The sequence below is a fragment of the Aythya fuligula genome, chromosome 12 (assembly GCF_009819795.1).
Source record: "Aythya fuligula isolate bAytFul2 chromosome 12, bAytFul2.pri, whole genome shotgun sequence".
In the NCBI taxonomy this organism is placed as follows: domain Eukaryota; kingdom Metazoa; phylum Chordata; class Aves; order Anseriformes; family Anatidae; genus Aythya; species Aythya fuligula.
In genome coordinates, this window is record NC_045570.1 from 1,736,617 (window position 1) to 1,755,961 (window position 19,345).

The window sequence follows — 19,345 nt, forward strand, 5'->3', positions numbered from 1 at the left end:
GCGGGTGGTGCCGCTCCCGCCTGGCGCCCCGGGCTGCTGCCTGGCACTGCTGAGCGGGGCACGGAAACACCCGGGTGGGCCTGCTCGCAGCGCGGGTGCCCTGATGGCGTTGTTCGGACAGGCCCGGCCCTCCTTTTTCCTCAGTAGCTCAGCCGGGGCTGGGGCTGCTCGGCGCTCCCCCGGGCTCCGCGCTCGCCCTTGACGAAAGCCGAGGTGTCGCCAGGGCCGAGCACAGCCCCGGGCGGCTGCGGCGGGGCGCCGAGAGGGTGGGGAAGGAGGGACCGGGCCTGGGGCTGCTCCGCTCCGCTCCCCGCCCCTCCGCCGGGGTCGCCGCCGCGGGCCGCGCTCCTCCCCCGCCGACGCCGCCTGCGGGCCCGGGGCCGCCGGCCGAGGTAGGAAGCCCGGGGTCGGGAGCCTGAGCGGGCCCGAGGGAGGAGCCGCGGCCGGAGAGGGCTGGGGGGGGGCTCGGCGGCCGCACGGCCTCTGTCAGCCTGCGGGGGGGGCTGGGGGAGGTGGGCGCAAGGTGGAGGCGCGGCGGCGGGGCCGGGGCCGAGGCGGGCCCCTGGGGCAGCGTCAGCTCCGTGTCACCGCCGGGCCGCGTCCTTCCGAGCGCCCTTCGCGGCGCAGCGCCCGGCACCGGCGCCGCAGGAGAACTGAAACGAAAAGAAACGGCAGGCGTGGCTGCTGTGCTCAGCCTGCTGCGGGCAGAACATCGGCGCGCTGAGTGATTGCATCTGCTTTGTGCTTTTGTAGGGAGTCGGAGGACGCAGCTTTAAAGCAGGACCGAATCCAGAAGGTACCGCTGTAGCGTGCCGCCCCAGGTGTCTCTGCAAGGGATCCCGCGCTGCGACTCAGCGGCTCCCCGAGCGTCTGCCCTTTTTCCTTTCCTAACTCAAAGTCTGGTCCTTTTGGCTTCAGTGCAGCTAGGTGATGCAAGGGGCCTGTAACTCCTGAATCTGTTCTCTGAAATGGAAAACCTAACTGGGAAGCGAAATAAGTTTCTGCTCAATTGGTAGATTAAAAAAGACAATTGGGTAGGGCTAGCGTTTCTTAAGTGATAAGGAACTTGTGGCCAGCCCTTCGCAGATACTTAGTCATATAGCAAGCTTCTACATCCTATAGGAACCTGATGCTTCACCTTTGGGTGTCTTTGCTCACAAAAAGTTATTTCATGTGTGTTAGAATTACGTTGGTTTAGGAAAAGAAGCCAGTTTGACTGCGGGTGGGTGGGGGACACATTATGGCGCTCTTGCTTGCAGGTGAGCAAGAGGCTGAATTAGGCTGGAAAAAAGGAACAGATGATGCAGGAAAGAAAGGATGGGTAGAAAGTGTTTATTTGTTGGTTAGTGATACCCATGAGGTTGACTATCTGAGGTAACAGTCTCATTTTTCAAATGCAGAATTCTTCATTTTTAGGAATATGCTGTGGCAGAACAGGGTGTTTTCAACTTCTGGTAAACTTTCTGAGATTCCTGAAGCATTCTGTCATTAAGTCCTCTCAGATGGAGAGCCACGGGTTTGGGTAGATGCTAACCACTGTTGCAGGTCTATCCACCCAGGTAGTTAGAGATTCTCTAGCATTTCATTTGACTGCCAACCAAATATTTAAACCTCAAAATAGTTATACTTTCCTTTATCTCTTCACAAAAACCTGTGTATCCTGTGGCCTAGCCATAAAGCATGCAGTAAGTGCTAGGAAAGTTGAGAGGAAACCAATTGCAAAGCAGCTTTTCAGATGAAGAATAAATTGGCTTTTTGTAAGAGAAAATGTAAGGGAGAGGGAAAATCTGAAGTACTTGCTGAACCTGGCCTTGAGAGCTCATCAAGAGCCCGGCTTGCTGTAGGTGTCAGGAAAACTAGGCTCATGTAGTTAGCTTTGATCCTCAGCAAGATCTGTATTGTGCTGCCCTGTCAGTGCTGCAAAGCCTTCATATTGAAGAACTTTGCATGAGAAATTCTCTGCCCAAAGAGAAGAAGCAAATTCAGCACTCTGGCCATTGGTTTAGTCTGAGGTTGTGCTGAGCTGGTGCAGGACACACTGAAGTTGGTTTCCTTCTCGTTGGGAGAAAGAACTGGATTTTGCACCAGTTACAGGTTTAGAGTGCTGGTGTAAATATTATTCTGGGTGGAAAACTGGTTACTTGTTGCTATGTTAAAAAGAAATACTTTTCTTCTTGTTTTTCAACATTACCAGACTAGTGTGCTTTCTACAAGTTGTATGTATTGTTTTTGTTTTCTTGCTGCTCCAGGAAGAACAGAGCAGCCATTTGTTTTTTACTTTGAGCTTGGATTTTATTGAGTGACACGATGGAAGCAGAGCGTGTCACTTTGTCACCAACCAACACACCCTGTTACTCTCATACACTGCTGTGTCCTAAGCCTGACCAAAAAAAAAAAAGAAAGAAAAAAAGCTACTGTGGTAAAATTAGGAACTGTGATATTTTATTTGGGCTGGCATGAAGATGAATGAAGTACTGAGAGGAATGCAACTATTTGACGAATTTCCTGCTGTGTGTCTATGGAGCTGTAGAGCATATTTGCTCCCTTTCCCAAAGAACACGTTTTTGTTCACAGTCAGCAGTGCTTGGGTACTGCAGACACTCAGATAATTTGGAGCCAGCCATTTTAGTGCAAAAGAAACCTTTCACTTTCACAATAGCTACATTTTAATATGGAAGTCTGTGATAGTGCTTCATGTAAACTTTGCACTGGGGAGAGCTGTTCAAGAAAGACCCACAGTTGGCTCAGGCTGAGGAGCTATGACATGCTGTGTGCAGTAAAATCTGTTCTAGAGACGGGAAAATCAAATGGTTGACTATGAGATGGGGCAAAGTTACATGTGCAACAATGCCTCTGTGCCTTCGGAGTGTGTGTGATTATATTTTTAATCATGGCATGTGCTTTCTTTCTTTCCTTCTGCAAGACCTTTCCTGATGTGTAGTGCAGAAGGAAAGGTATTTGTGTCAGGAGCAAGCTTGTTCTTACTGTTCAGTGCCGAGTCCTATTGCCTTATTTACTGAACGCTCCTTGGACTCTGCTGTTTGTTTTGAGTTGCATAATTTCTTCTCTTCATGGGTTTTTCTCTGATCCCAGTGTTTCACTGGTATTAAGCTTGCTTTTGCAATATGAGAGGAGGATATTTTTAGTATCTCTGTCCTCCTAGTATTAATGTATTTGTAAAGCTGACAGTATCTTCTTGCTGTACCAAACTCAAAACCAAAGATTTATTTTTCAGTGTTTGTTGTTCTCAAACACTGTATGTAAACAGAGCTGTGGTTGAGTTTGGTCATTGTTGTGAGGGATCAGGATTTTTGCAGATAATCTTTTCTAGATTGTAGGTTGGGTGTCTGGAAAATTTAGAATAGTAACTTATTTCTAAGAAGTGTGGTTCAAGTGGCTGGCTTAACAGCACACAACCATTAGTAGCTAAATAAGGGGTAGGATCTTGTTTGTTTGTTTTTCAGGGAAGCATTCCGTTTGTTTGGTTTTTGTTTTGTTTTTTAGCAAAGAAGCTATAGTATCTCTTTATCTAGTCTCCTGTCTTGCTCACCATACTTGCTGATACCTGCAGCACTGTGCCATATATGTTCTTTAATATGTAATGTGCAGTAATTCCAAAAACATGCCTATATCAGTAATAATTTAACTAGGTAATGTTTGGTGCATTACCTGCAGCACTTTCTGCTTTGCGCAGCATCTCCTGGCTCCTGCTGAGTTTCCTGTGGCCCATGTAACTTCCACTTGGGAAAGCAGAATTCCCTGGTAGGGTTGCCAGATCCCTCTGGTCACAGTCCCACCCTGCCGTACACACACATCCCTTGTTTCTGGTGCATCCCGTTTATTCCCAGTCCCAGCTCTCTCTTCTGCCTCCTCTCTCCTTCCCCATGGCTCTTCCTGTCCAGGGCAGTGGTTGAGTCACCATCCCTGGAGGTCTTCCAGAAGCATGTAGATGTAGACAAGGAGAGCATGGTTCGGTGGTGGGCTTGTCAGTGCTCGTTTAAAGGTTGGACTGGATGGTCTTAGGGTCTTTTTGAACCGGAGTGACTCTACGATTCCTGCTCACGGTAGCCAGATCTTGGTTCAACAACCCCAGTCTTCTGCCAACTGAAATCTTAATGCAAGTGTTTAAACATGTAAGGAAATGGAGAGAAGCAATACCAAGCGAATAATTTATGGCAAGAATTAGGACAAAGAGGAGATGCCTGGCAGATTTGTAAACTACAATCTACTAGTTATATTTGAATGGGGCTGTTTGGTTGTTCTCCTGAAGCCATACGCAAGGCTGTATAAACATAGTAATGGCTTGAGACTAAGATAATATGCTGTAGAATCAGATGGAAAGTTCAATCTTTCATTGCTATTACTGCTATATTATTTATAATATTCATTGCTGTGGTTTCAATTGCATTTTCACTACCTATAAACTAGTTGTTTTCTGTGAAGGAAACTCCCACTTTTTTTCCCCCCATATTGACTCTACCTCTGCTTTGCATAGACTCCAGAACTGTGCTTCAATCCAGCAAGAGTTAGTCCGTGTTGCATCAATCAAAACTTCAGTGAAATATCTTTTTCAGGACCATAACCAGCCAAGATGCCTGTCAGGGTTGATGACGTGATGCAGCTGCTGTGCCATGTTTCCCAGGAGAAGGGAATGAAAGCTGCTGTGAAACACTCCGGTCGAGGAGCACTGGTGGCAGGTGCAACGGCGTTCCTTGGGGGCTTGATGGGAGGCCCACCTGGTATCGCTGTAGGTAAGTGTGCTTTGATTTAGGAGTAAGAAGCGTGGTTAACTCCCTGAGTGAAGAAACTAGTGAGTCTATGTAGTAGGTACAAGCTGAAGTAAAAGGATGTGTAGTGGCAGGATTTCATGCAACTGAGCTGTTTCAAGATGGCATTGAGTATTTTAGCTGTTCAGAAGGGTGCTGTTAAGTAGGTGTGCATCAAAAGGCATGTGTAGGTGCTTCCTATCAGGGTGACAGTAACCTTGTTGATTTATACTCCTTTGTTGAGAATGGAAAGTCATACACAGAGCAGAAGTTTAGGTATTGACTCCTCTGAAGGCCATGGAACGAGCTATTAGAAGTTTGTTTGCTTTAGATGGGTAGAGTGCTGGTTCCCATATGCTGAGGCGTACCAGTGTCAGTAGTGTAGCACAATCCTGAGAGCAAGCTGACAGGTTCTGAGCTTGTTATTGTGAGCTCTGCTCTGGCACTGCAGTAAGGGAGTGGAAATGAGGGGTGAGGCAGTGGCAGGAGCCTGAGAGACAGTGGTAGCAGTTGTGGTGGTTGAAGAAGAGCAGCAAAACAATGTTTTGTTTCTGTATTTTAAAGCTACCTGCTGTCCGTTTCTTGGTGAACTTTCTTTCCCCATCTGGGAAACTTTCTAAAAATTACAAAAAGGCCAGAGTCACAAAAGTCGCATGTGCGTCAGCCCTTGAATAGTCTTTGCTCTTGTGAGCACTTCCATAAATTTAAAGGGCTTATTGGTATTGGAGTAAGTGGCAGTCTCTGGGCAGCATTGTAAATTGTGTGAGTTACTGTTGAAAAGCATTGTTCTGTAAGTTTGGTAGCCCTTTGAAAGAGAATGTCAGCGTAGGGCCATGACACCGACTTTCTGTTGTTACTGGTCATAATCACATCAGCCATGTGGGATCCTTCATCTTGATGACCTGCAACTACGCTTCTTACTGGAGCGTTTCTTGGTCAGCTGGGGTGGGGTGTTGATTTGGTAGGTGAAAGATTGAATGTGCCTGAATAACCCCACAAAGTTGATGGTCTTAATCTCTGTTAGCTACCTTCTGAGGTGTGGACTTCATGGGTGCAGTGGGAAGGTACTATCTGGGGCTTGGCAGAAACAGAAAGCTCTGACCATTCTGGGAATCTATAGTAAGAGATTACATGTTAATGGCCACTGATAAGGCAGTTGTCAGTGCTTGTTTTTTCCATGGAGAGGGATTTAGATGATAATAGAGCGTATTTTAAAAAGACAGCTGCCTAAAGGATGCTGTTTTGCTTTTGAATTATAGCTTGAAACTGTTAGCTTTGATTGTGTGGAGTTCCTTTGTGATTGTTGTTGATGTAAAAAGCTGTAAAAATCCTTTTTGGTGCTTTGAACATCATGTGTAAACCTTGTTGAAAGTAAACGTGCCCGTCCACGCAACTCTGCACAGATTTCTTATACAGGTGAGAATGCCTCTGAATAGAAATTCAGGTTTTACCATCATTTGCTAGAGGGTAACATCTCTCTCTGTTTTCTAGGAGGAGCACTTGGTGGATTGCTTGGTGCCTGGATGAATAGTGGACAGTTCAGGCCAGTCCCTCAGATATTATTGGAATTGCCTCCTACTGAGCAGCAAAAACTCTATGATGAAGCAATGGATATACTCAAGCGCTTAGACTGGACTGATGTCATTCAGCTGACTGCTCTCGTAATGGGAAATGCGAGTCTGCAGCAGAAGTTGGCAGGAGTGGTGGTGAATTACCTCTCCAGAGAGCTAAGAGCAGAGATACAGTATGGAGAATAAACCTTTCCAGATCAGGTTTTTACACTGTAATGAATTCTACTCTGACAATTGTGATTCTTCAACATAGTAATTATTAGTTATAATTATTAATTATGAAGTTAGGCAAATCTAAGTATCTTTTTCATTTTTTGTTTGTTTGTGAAACTAGTCTTTTGTATTTTCCTGTTATGTAATTATGACCTGCCATGTAATTTTGAATTAATGTGCACCGGAATTCAGTTCAAAATCACTGAAGGGGGAGTTACACTTCTCAAATGGTAATGTTGCACACGGTTTAAAAAAAAAAGTCATTGTGTTTTATTTAGGAGATGTAAAGCATTTCTACAAACAGGATTACATTTCTTCTGTAATGGCCTGTAGGTGTCAAAGTAGCTAAGGAATGCTGAAGAATTTTATCTTTTGAGTCCTGCAAAGGAGAGTTAATAGAAAGTACTTCTACTGTGAATTCAAAAATCTCAAGCCTTTCTTTATTTTTTTGAGGTATTCCTTTCTGTAAGAAGTGAAGCCAATATCTAAACAGACAAAGCAACAGGAAACTACTGTACACAATTAGTTGTTCCTGGTGTCCTAGAACGGGAAGGTATGGCAAGAAGACTATTAAAAGAGGGGGGAGGGAAATCTGCCATTTTTATACTATCTCTAGTATTAGCTTGTCATATTAGCATCAGTTTCCCACCTGGATCTGAACATCTGCTCCTCTGTTTTCATTAAAATATTCCTAAGAAACATCATAATGTCTCTGTTTTGCTTTAGAGTAAATGAACTCTTTAAAACTGTGCACTTAATACCTTAGCCAGTAGTTCACCATTTGTTTAAAGGCACTTGAGAAACAAGTTTGTAAATAGAAATATGTGCAGATGTACCTTTTTTTTTTTTTTTTTTTTTAATGTTGGAACAAGTGAAACTGCTCTGATAGTTTTGTTTTTCCCCTAAAACAAAGATTTCTCTGTGTGTTTCTCTGAGGTTTATCAAAGTTGAATTTTCAGTGGGGAAGCTTTTAACTCAAAAGTTGCTGTTGTATACATTTGATTAATTTACTTCTGTAGGTATATGTTGTCATTGGTAAATTCAGTTTATTTTCCTGCCTGGAGTGCAGGGCAATAATTCTTCTTCTTATCATTTGAAAACGCTTTTTCAGTGAAGTGGAAGATGGAAGCAAATGGTAAGTGGGAACTTCCTACCTTGTAGTAGTTTCATAATACAAACCTGAAATCGGTGTGTTTTTTTTTTTTTTTCAGTTTAATTGACAGCTTACACACACTGCAATTTGCTTTTTAAGGCTTCACATGCTCTAAAATACTATTCTTATGAAGGCTGATATTTGCAATTTTATGATTAATTCACAAATTAAGTTTGCTCTTTCTAAAATAACACCCTGCTAACGGCAGCAGATGACTGAATGATACACTAAGAGAGAGAGACCAGCCCTCTTGAAGTTGGCAGTTTGAACACAGACATAAGAAAATTTAACATCCAAACGTGAAGTAAGCTGTAGAAAAGATGTTGGTTTCAATGAATTTATAGTAGTAGCCACTATTTAAACAGATCACCAGCAGATTTCACTGTGGATTCAGACATCAGGATAGTGGCTTTCATTTTATATAGGTATTCATAAATTGGGTCCCAGAATTCAGGTACAGAATTAATTTGTATGGCTCATGCCAGTGTCATAGACATGAAATGGAGCTTACATTATGTGAATACCAGTCCTGCTCTGTCCAATGTTACTCTGTTTCCTGTATTCTTTCAAATGCTTTTTATTAGACACTTAGAAATGTTAAACTGTTTTTAATCACAAACTTTCAGCCTTCACTGTAGTATATAGGGATTATGAGCTATAAGTATATGAAGAGAAACCTAGACTAAGTTGTTTGTAATTTTGTTGGGGGCCAGTCTAGCTTATGTTAAACCTTACTGCCACTGAGCTCTTGAGGAGCTTCATACTCTGTGCTACAGAGTAACATGCTCTTAGCCATTATAAATTTAATTTACACATGTTTTCAGGTGACTGAAATAGAGTCAGAAAGAAGTGATTGAATTGTTTGTTCTCTGTATCGCTATTTAATAGGTTTAATGTACGTGGAACTCCTTGGAAGGTGGCAGCTACCTACTTTCAGAGGGGTAGGAATAGGTTTGCAGCAAGATTTGCAGTTTGGTCTGAAATACTTTTCACTGCTGGTAATAGAAGAAGAAAAGAATGCAGCTCAGCTGTTCATCTCAAGTGAGTTTGGATGTACAAGAAGTAGTAAATAACCACCTGTAGTTAAGGAGACCTTGATACATAGCTACTGTGGGAGAATGAACATGGGAACCCACAATATTCAGTGTTTTTATTTTAACAATTTATGGCAGTTCATGCTGTTGAATGCTGCAGAAAGATCAAATTCGTCCATATTTCTCTGACTACAGACTAAGGCTATAGTGTCCAGGTCACCACAGTATTTGCATCTTAGCATTACTGGGGTATTTGGGCAAGTTAAAAGAACTATTCAGCACATTTGATCATCTGAGGAAAAGACCTGTGTGAGAATGTATTAATATCAATCTGTTAGTGTTCTTCGGTACATGTGTCATTATTGGAAACAGCCACAGGCAGGGGATGACATCCTCTGAAATCCATTCTAGCTGTATAATGTCCATGCTAAGTGTAGGACAGAGACATCACCGAGGAAACAAGGTAAAGCAGTGCCAGCAGTTTCAGGAAGCAGCTGAGTCACTATGGGTAGATGTACATATTTATATAACAAATCCACCTGTGATGCTGGTTATTAACCTGGTTTGGTTGTAGATGTGACAGAATCATGCTAGATTTTTCACTGGCAGATGCTGTATTTTTAGGTAATTTTTCTCCTCTGGTCTTTTTTTAGTTATCTGATTTAAAAATGGAAAGCAAGCATAATTATCAAGTGTTACATTAGCAAAGAGAGGGAATTTTTATTTATATGTTTTATTTAAAAGCAATCCTGAATTCCAACATAGATTAGTCATTGAGATATGCCATCTAGTGGCAATTAGCTTAATTCTTAAATTCAGCCTATCTCTGCTGCCTCTATGGATAACACAGCTATTTTTTTCTATAAAAAATGGGGATAGTTTTATTTTTTCTATTAGTCTGTTAAATCCTTGGCTTCAGTGAATTTGCATTAGATCACAAATATCAGCCCAGCTATGACTAGAATTCAAGTACATTCCCTGATTAAGTTTTTTTCTTTTTTAGTGGTATTTATCTCATGTGACCTATGACTGCCTGAAGTTTACTGCAGCTGTGTGTCACTTTTCATTACAATGAGAAAATGCCCAATCAGCAAGAGGAGGGCAATTCTGCCCTTATGAATACTGAAGGACAAGTGGATTTTATGAGCTGAGCACCAGCCAGTTTGGAAAGAATGAGTGACCACTGGTGAGTTGACAAGCCAGGTAAAGCCACAGGCTCTGCCTGGGCCCCGCTGCCTTAGGAACAGTGCTTACTACTTACATATGGCTGGCTGGCCCATGCTTAATTGCTGTTCATGTGGGTCCTCCTCCCCTCTGGGCTTCAAAGCTGTCGTTTTGATACCTGCTATTATCATCAAGTCGGAAAGACTTAGGTTATAATCAGTATTAAGTCATTTCTTGGTGAAGTTTACCAGCCACATCTCATACTCTTTGTTAACCGGCCTCTGTTCCTGACCGCTTTTGTTTTGTGTAAGCCTAGTTTTCACAGCTCATGTTTTTGTTAAGTCAGTGCTTCATAGATTTCCATTGCAAGTCAAGTATTTTCTATGAAATCCAAATAAGTTACAAAAAATGTAGAGATACTAAAGACTGGGCAGTTTCTGAGAACCCTATGAAATTTCTGTGCTGCTGCATTGCCAAGTCAGTCATCCAACAGGAACAGCAGTATTAGAAAGCTGTGTGACACAAAGCCTCCCTCAGCTGAATGCTGCTTTGGGAGAGGCTTCTGGTACAGCACTGCCATGCATCTGTTTGAGAGGCTTGTGCATGATTTTCTCTTTGAGCCTTATATAATTGTTCACTCAAGATTCCATAATCTTTGCCAGATTTGTTAAAAGTGTTCAGTTCGTTCCTCTAGAAAGTCACATAAAAGTCGCTGACAGTATTTGTGTTCATGCAGCAAAAGACCAAAACTCATGCTTCTTTTATAGCTAAAATCAAAATTGGTTCAAACAGACAAAAAGTTTAATAAGCAGTGATGACAGGAGCAAGGTGAATGACAGGCATCAACTTTTCACATCAGAGAACTGCTTAAACAAATCTTTTTTTTTTTTTTTTTTTTTTTTTTTAAACTTCCTTTTTAACTGTGAACTGATTTGTATATTATTTGGTTAATAGTGTACACACAATGCAACCTGTTTATTACCCTACTATTACCTAATTAACAACAACAAAAAAAAAAAATATATATATATATATCCTCCATGTCAAAGGTAGGTAAATCATTAAAACATTGGTCTATGCTACATGCACTACTGAAATTTTAGTTCAGTTGGCCTTTGCTTTGCAGGCCAATCTTCTGTTAGTAACTTTAGCAGCTGACAAGCCCATTCATGATGGCAGGACGATGCTGTTGCATAGCAATGTTCTCAAAATTCCAGCTTTGCATGTACCAGTGGTGAAGAGAAACTGAACATTGTGTTAGGTTAAGTGAGGCCCAAGAGCACTCTTGCCCTTGGCAAGCTTAAGGAGCATTTGGCTGTGAGAATTCTGTCCTTGCTAGTCACTGTCAGGGTACAGACTTTCTGGAGGGTCTTGTTCCCAACTGCATCTGAGACTTCTAAGGTCAGTCCTCTTGAATTCTCCTCTCCATGAGGAGAACTAGACCCAGACCTTCAGCTAAGGACAGGGAACAGGGTGCTAGAGTGGTGCACCATGGTGGCATTCTGTGCTGGCTGTGGCATTGGCAAATTATCATCATATAATATATATAGAATGGCTCAGGTTGGAAGGGACCTTAAAGATCATCTAGTTCCAACCCCCTGCCATAGTGTTCTGCAGGGTGTTTGCCTTGCCAGCTGAGGAGAGTGTGCTGGCTCGGAGAGTTTGTCTTTGTCACATCGGTTCTCACCTCTTCCCCTAGCATGCAAGGTAACACAAATCAGCATTATGTTGGCACTTTTTGCAGGTCATGTCCATGTTCTTCGAGGACTGCAAACCAGTGGCTGTAAAGGGCTTTGCTGGTGAAGAGCAGTCACAACCCTGAGTCTTCATGAGCTGCTGACAATAGGGGGTGCTGTGTAGCTGTCTTTGTAGGGTTTCTTTCTTTCCAGGGACAAAAACAGTATTTGGGTTTCCTCTAGGTGCAGGCTGGTTCTCTTCCCTCCCTGCCTGTGCTGCAAATGCCTTCTCACTTTGAGAAGGATTGTTTTGGAGACAAGTTTTGCTGATCAACTTCTGGCAGTTTAAAGAAGCTGATTGATCTGCTGCAGCAAGAATTCTCTGTGTGACTTGGGCAGTCACTTAGCTCCCCCCAGTGACCTGCTTTTAGGTGGGATGGCAATGACAATGCCAAGTTACTGGTGGAGAGCTGTGCAAGGTGACAATTATGTCAGCATTGTGTTGTTATGATTTGATCATTTCATGCAATATTGTTTGAGATATTTCCAGTTGTGTGGTGTGTGATACTGTCCACTATAACTTGATTATATGCCACTGTACCCTGGCGGAACTGCATTCCCCTTTTATAGCTTGCACTTTATAGCTCCTGTCATATGTGTTTAAGTGCACCAGGTGAGTAGGAATTAGTGCTATCCACTCCTCCTGTTAACATTCATCTTACTTTTAGAGAGGAAAGCTTGTGGTTCAGAGGGCTTGGGTGTGCTCGGATAGCTCTTCTTTGGAAGTGAAATTCTGCTCAGTACACATAGTGTAAAAAGCTCCCAAGACTCAATGTGTTCCGATTTTTTTCACACGACAGCTATTTGATGATTGCAACCCAGTGACTAGACGGTGATGGTTAGTATGCCTTTTTCATTTTTGGTTGTTTTATAGAAAATTAGTGTTATAAAACTAAGTAATAGATCTCATGGAAGGGAAAGGTGATTCTATTATTCAGAGTCACTAAGCAAATTGATTTTATACAGTCATACTCCCATGATGTATCTTTTCAAATAGTCTGACCAGGATTCCTTCTGTATGACATGAAGGACAAATCAAATCTTCATCTTCCAGCTTCTTCTTGATTGCCAATGATGAATTAACTTTTGGGCTAATCTTTTATCTCCCTTAAGATATCTTTTATAAACTTTTACTATTGTTTTACTGTTAGCCTTTCTGTTATCCCGTTAGCCCACTGGGTTAACAGAAGGAATGGCATGTGTGATTTGCTGCCACCTCTGACATCGTCTTTATGTCAGAGTGCAGGGTTTTCTGTTAGCAAGAAGTCTGTGCTGTGGTCTTATTGAAGGGGGATCTTCTGGGCTCAGTGGAAACAGCACACCCTTCAACTTGATGAAATGGCACCCCTTCTAATCAATACAGGCTTCTTTTTTAATTGATGTTTCAGTGTTTTCACACACACCTATTTCCAGTCATACACCATTTATACCAATTTCAGTTAAAAATATGCAATTTCATGTGGAAATACACTTCCTTCCTTTTTTTCCCCAGTACTGCAGCAGCTTCAGCAGTGATAACTGGGGAAATATGGCCAGGTTCACAGGGTTTATCCTGTGAAGATGCATTGGTATGTTGGTATAACCTATTGAGCTCTGTCTACACTAGCAGTTTAGCAGCAACAACGCAACTAGGAGATGACTACTGGTAATGTAAAAGGAATGCATATTTTTCCCCCAGAGTAAATGCTCTTATGGAGAAAGCACGAGCTTCTTAGAAAGGCTGATGTTGCTTGACCAGCTGATATATAACTCAAGACTAATTGAATAGCAGACTTTCAGCAGGGTTAGAAAGCTTTAACAAAAAATAATAATTTTTTAAAAAAGAGCTTTGTATTGCAGTGAATTAAAGTTATTAGCCCCTAACTAAAACATGAAGTTTCATCTTTACCTTTCTACAGATCACAGAAATATCTATGTATTTTTCAGGCTGTGGAAAAATGGAGAGAAGCAATAAGAAAATGGAGAAGAAAATGGAAAGAAGCAATACCAAGCGAGTAATTTATGGCAAGAATTAGGACAAAGAGGCCTGGCAGATCTGTAAACTACAATCTACTAGTTATATTTGAATGAGGCTGTTTGGTTGTTCTCCTGAAGCCATATGCAAGGCTGTATAAACATGGTAATGGCTTGAGACTAAGATAATATGCTGTAGAATCAGATGGAAACTTCATTCTTTCATTGCTGCTATTTGTTCCTCCCTGTTCAGTCTTCTGGATTCATCCTCCAGTCTGTACTGTGGTTTCAATTGCATTTTCACTACCTATGACCAGCAGAAGTTGGCAGGAGTGGTGATGAATTACCTCTCCAGAGAGCTAAGAGCAGAGATACAGTATGGAGAATAAACCTTTCCAGATCAGGTTTTTACACTGTAATGAATTCTACTCTGACAATTGTGATTCTTCAACATAGTAATTATTAGTTATAATTATTAATTATGAAGTTAGGCAAATCTAAGTATCTTTTTTTTTTTTTTCTTTTTTGTGTGTGTGTGTGAAACTAGTCTTTTGTATTTTCCTGTTATGTAATTATGACCTGCCATGTAATTTTGAATTACTGTGCACTGGGATTGATTTCAAAATCACTGAAGGGGGCATTACACTTCTCTTGAGGTAATGTAGCACTAGGTAAAATTCATTTAAAAAACAAACAAACGCAAATTTCATTTCAAATGTTGTTATATGTTATTTAGAAATTGTAATGCTCTTTATGGAAATGGTTTAAATTTCTTCTGTGAATGGCCCTTAAGTAGCTAAGGCATGTTGAAGAATTTTATCTTTTGAGTTATCTTTTATTTATCTTTTGAGTACAAAGGAGTTATGAGAAAGTACTTCTACTCTGAATTCAAAAACCTCAGGCCTTTCTTTATTGTTTGAAATATTTTTTGAGTATTCCTTTCTGTAAGAAATGAAGCCAATACCTAAAGGAACTTAAAGGAACAGGAAATGGAACTGTACAAAATTAGTTGTTTCTGGTGTCCTAGGGAAGACATAGCAAGACTGTTTAAAGGGGGAGGGGGAAGGGAAGGAGAGAAAGCAAATCATAGAATCATTAAGGTTGGAAAAGACCTTCAAGATCATCTGGTCCAACCATCTCCCTGCCACCAATATCACTCACTAAACCATGTTCCTTATCACCACATCCAACCTTTCCTTAAACACCCCCAGGGACGGTGACACCACCACCTCCCTGGACAACCTATTCCAATGTCTGACTACTCCTTCTGCTATAAAGTGTCTTCTATTTTCCAACCTCAACCTCTGCTGGTGCAGCTTGAGGCCATTCCCTCTACTCCTATTGCAAGTTACCTATGAGAAAAAGTCAACCCCCAGTTCCCTACAACTTCCTTTCAGGCGGTTGTAGAGAGCAATGAGGTCTTTCCTGAGCCTCCTCCAGACTAAGCAACCCCAGTTCCCTCAGCTGCTCCTCACAGGACTTGTGTTCTAGATCCTTCACCAGCTTTGTAGCCCTTCTCTGGACATGTTCCAGGACCTTGATGTCCTTCTTGCAGTGAGGGGCCCAAAACTGAACACAGAACCCAAGGTGCAGCCTCACCAGAGCAGAGTACACGGGGCTGATCACCCTTCAGGTCCTACTGGTTAACTTATTCCTGATACAAGCCAGGATGCTGGTGGCTTTCTTGGCCACCTTGTGCAGCCTTGAGAGGCTCCTGTGGCCCTGCAGCGCTCTCTTAGGACCTTCTGGAAGACTGGCAGGGCCTTGCAGTGTCCTCTAGTACCCCCTGAAGGCCTTGCAGGCCTCCCCAGTGCTTTCTGCAGTCCTATTCAGTGCCCTGTGCTGTGCCCCAGTGCCCCCTGCAGGCCTCCCAGCACTCCCAGTGCACTCTAGCATCTGCTACCAGTTTCCCAGTGCGGCCTAGAGGCCTGCCAGTGCACTCCACTGCATCCTGGCTGCCCTTGGAGCCTCCTATTGCACCCTTGGGGGCTCCCGGAGCCCCTTGCTGTAGTCTACTGGAGGCCTCGAAGGGCTCTCTAGGAGGCCTCCCGAGGCACCGCAGGTTGCTCTAACGCCAGCTAGAGGCCTTGCAAGGCTCTTTCCAGCGTCCTCTAAGATGCCCTGAAGGCCTTCCAATGCTCACTACGTGCCTCCCATCAATCTCCAGTCCACCCTAGAGACCGTCTGTGTCTTGCAGGAGTACACAGTGCACTCTAGTTCCCCCCAAAAGCCTCTCAGTGGCCCCTAGTGTCCTCTAGGGTGCCCTAGAGGCCCCCCCGTACAACATTCAGGCCTCTGATGGCCCCCAGTGTGCTCTAGTGTCCCCTGCAGGCCTCCCAGGGCTTCCAAGTGCCCTCTATCACATCCAACTTCTTCTCAGCCCACACCCAGTTTCCTCTAGGATACTCTTAGAGGCCACCCAGTTCTCCCCAGTGCACTCTAGAGAGCACTAGAAGCCTCCCAGTGCACCCTACATTCTTCCAGGGCCTCCCAGTAGAGTCTGGCACACCCTGAAATCCTCCCAGTGGCCCTAGGTGTGCTCTAATGCCCACTAGAGATCTCTCAGGGCTCTCTAGTGTGCTCTAGGAAACATGCAAGGCTACCCAGGGTCCCCCAGAGAGCTCCCGTACAAGCTAGAGGCCTCACAGGGCTCCCTGCTGTCCTCCATATGAAATAAATGCCTCCCAGTTCACACTGGAGGCCTCCAGTGGCCCTCTGCTCCACTCCAGATCCTCCACAGGTCTACCAGGGCCACCCAGTGCACTCCAGCTCCCCCTGACTATCTTCCAGTGACCCCTAGTGCACTCTAGAATGCTCTAGAGGCTTCCCAGTGTACCCTTGAGGCCTCCTGTGGCCCTCTAGTGCTCTCTAGAACCTTCTGGAGGCCTAAAGAGCCTCCTTACCCTAATTATGGCTCTAACCCAACAATAGCCCCACTTAAGTCTCACACGAAATAGTCCTCACAACGGAAGCCTTTTGGTAGACCTCCACTTCCTTTGTCAGTTCTTACACAACCCCCCTCACAACAGCACTCTGCACTTTCTCTCTTTCTGACCCTAACCCTTACCATAATTATGACCCTAATCGAATCTGTTTCTGCTGGTTTCCATAAAAGGGGATTGCTTGCTTTTTCACAGCTATTCTCTCCAGGAATCTGTATATAAAAATATTTGTTCTATAACCACATTGAACAGTCTTGCATTGCCTGGCAGACATTTGTGTGCTGGAGGCTTTCTTCAGTTTCTGAAGTTTAACTCTATAGGAGCTTGTGCGGCTGCTGAGTCTAATCCTTCCTTCAGTCTTTTTTGTCCCCAGCCCAGGCCCTGTGGGACTTGGACTGTTGTCAGTGGCTGTAGCACATCCCACTTGAGTAAAGGTCAAAGATTAGCTTTCACATTGTACCACTAATGATAACCAGCAATGAGGATAATAAGGAGCTCTCTTGTAGTGTTTTACGTCTTCAAAGTGCTCTAGTGATACTAATTAATCTGCCAAGTAGCCTTATGACAAAGGTATTTTTCTGTGTGTAATTTAACTGCACTATATTGTTATGCAATAAAACAAAACAGGATGGTGTCTTCAGATTGGATTCAGAAATCAATTAAGCAGCTATTCTTTGCTTATATCCTTGACACCCCAACAACTGAGTCAACTTCAAAGCTGTCCTATTTCTTTTGGTTAGTTTTGGCACAACTTGGGGAACCTCAAATATTCATGCAAAGCAGCACAATGCCAAGTGTTTAACAAAGTAGCTCCAGTTATTTGCAGTAGCTCATTTCCATTGATGCACACCCATCTCTTAACACTGTCTGGCAGATGTGGTCCCAGTGCCACTGGAACCTAAGTTAAACCTGGGCACTCTGCTATGCTTAATTGAAGAGCTCCATTTTGTGTGCTAATGGTGCTTTGTTGTACTTAAAAGTATTGTGTGCGTATTGGTCACAACAGAAACCAAGGTCACGCTGTGTGCTGGTGCTGTGCTGACCTGTCAAGTAAGAGTGCACAAGCTCTATTTTAACTGCAGGATTTCAGTGCCTTTCTGCACAGATAAATCATCTGCTCCAAGTACTCCAGTGTCTGCTACCTTCTGTCTGCGTCTACTGCTAGCATGAACTTGAGTGACTGATCAGTAGAATGGTCAGTAGAATAAATATTCATCGAAGAAAGATAACCTTGATTATATAGTCATAATGCTGATCTCTGAAAGACCTATTTCCACTCAGGAAAGAGCTTGAGGTCACTGTGGACAGATTTGTGAAAATATAAGCTTAGTGCTCAGCAGCAGATCAGAAGGCAAATAGAAAGGCCAGATGAGACAAAAGGCAGTAAACATTGTTATGTCACTGAATAAACCCAGGTTGCAACCACATTTTGAGCACTCTGTACAGTCTGCTTGACTGTCTCTGATTAGTCCTTCTTGAGACAAAAAGAACATTATAGAGCTAGAAGAGATTCAGAGAAGAATAATGTGGTGTGGAAGTGCATCTGAGTAAAGAGATTTTGAACAGTCTGAAACTGTTTAACCTGGAAAAGACACTAATGGAGGGAGCTTTAGTAAAGGCTATGAACAGTACAGAGAAGAACAAGAAGAAAAATAACATTGCATAGAAGTCAGGGTGTACCTATTGAAATGATTGAGGTAAAAGGAAGTGTTTTTTCACACAGTGGAAAAGTGAATTGTGGAACTAATTGACGCAGGATGTCTAGATGCCTAATCGCTTTTTGAACACATTTTTCTTTTGGCAGATTAATGGTAGAGGGGGCCAGCAAGGACTATTAAACACACAAGTCCAGGATCAAACACTGGCTTAAGAAGCTTTCAACCACTGGTTGTCAAGAGACTAAAAGAGCGGAAGTATCACTCTGTGGTTGCTTGCTACATGCTTTCCCTAAGGATTTTCAGGTAGGTGAGCAGCGGCTCTGGTTCATGAAGTCTACTTAGATATGTTATCCCAAACACATGCTAGCACACAATTTCTGTAGTGTTGTGGCAACATATACGCTACTGCAAGTAAAATATGATGTGCTGCCAAAGAAATCACATTCTGAAAACAGTGCAGCACACTTAATATTGTTTAAAATGTTTTTCCTGTAACAGGGGAAGACCCGCCCATTTGCCTTTGTGCTTGTTATTCCTTCTCAGGAGTGGAGCCTTCCTCCCTGAAAACTTACCAGTGTATAAAAAAAGCAATTAGGAAAACCTAACCTTTCTTAGTCAGTTGCAGTCAGATACTTCATCTTCTCAAAACTGCATTATCAGCTTAAAGATTAAAACAAATGCCTTTATTGTTTTCACCAACAAGAAAATGCCTCTGTGCCACCAGAATCAAAGTCATTAGACAGTATTTTTAAAGAAGAAAAGCTCCTCTGATTCATACCCAAATTCAGTGGAAGTTATGTTAAAATACTGTCAGGCTGTTGCTTTGTTTTGCAGAAGGGAAAGTTGTTTTAGAGAGAGACATTACATATGGGCCATATGCCATATTCACACTTCTTTTTGAATGTTAAACTGTTCTCACAGAACTAATTTAAAGTGTATATAAAAAAGCTCCCTCTCTTTACCTGTTTTGCTATTCTTCCAGGAACTGCATCAAACTCCACTCACAGATATAGCTGAATGCGCCTCACATAAATGTAAGTGACATATTCTACCAGACACCCTACTTCCTAAAGCACAGTGTATTTTCCACATTCCAGCATACATTCCAGGGGCCATATAGCTGTGTGAGTTTGTCTCCAGGAAAGTTCAGCCTCC

The 19,345-nt window shown here is 42.9% G+C and overlaps 1 protein-coding gene across 3 annotated transcripts; it reads left to right on the plus strand.

Annotated features, from left to right (window-relative positions):
• The first annotated feature begins 347 nt into the window (after positions 1–347).
• C12H19orf12 (chromosome 12 C19orf12 homolog) lies at positions 348–7,254 on the plus strand. 3 transcript variants are annotated; one of them, XM_032195895.1, is made up of 4 exons: positions 348–392; positions 754–796; positions 4,575–4,751; positions 6,258–7,254. In XM_032195895.1, the coding sequence occupies exons 3-4, from the start codon at positions 4,592–4,594 to the stop codon at positions 6,521–6,523; spliced, it is 426 nt and encodes a 141-aa protein (XP_032051786.1). In that variant the 5' UTR covers positions 348–392; positions 754–796; positions 4,575–4,591; the 3' UTR covers positions 6,524–7,254. The 3 variants fall into 3 exon arrangements, with proteins under 3 accessions (XP_032051786.1, XP_032051788.1, XP_032051787.1); XM_032195897.1 differs by lacking the exon at positions 754–796 and having other exon boundaries at positions 355–392; XM_032195896.1 differs by lacking the exon at positions 348–392 and having other exon boundaries at positions 592–796.
• The last annotated feature ends 12,091 nt before the right edge of the window (positions 7,255–19,345 follow it).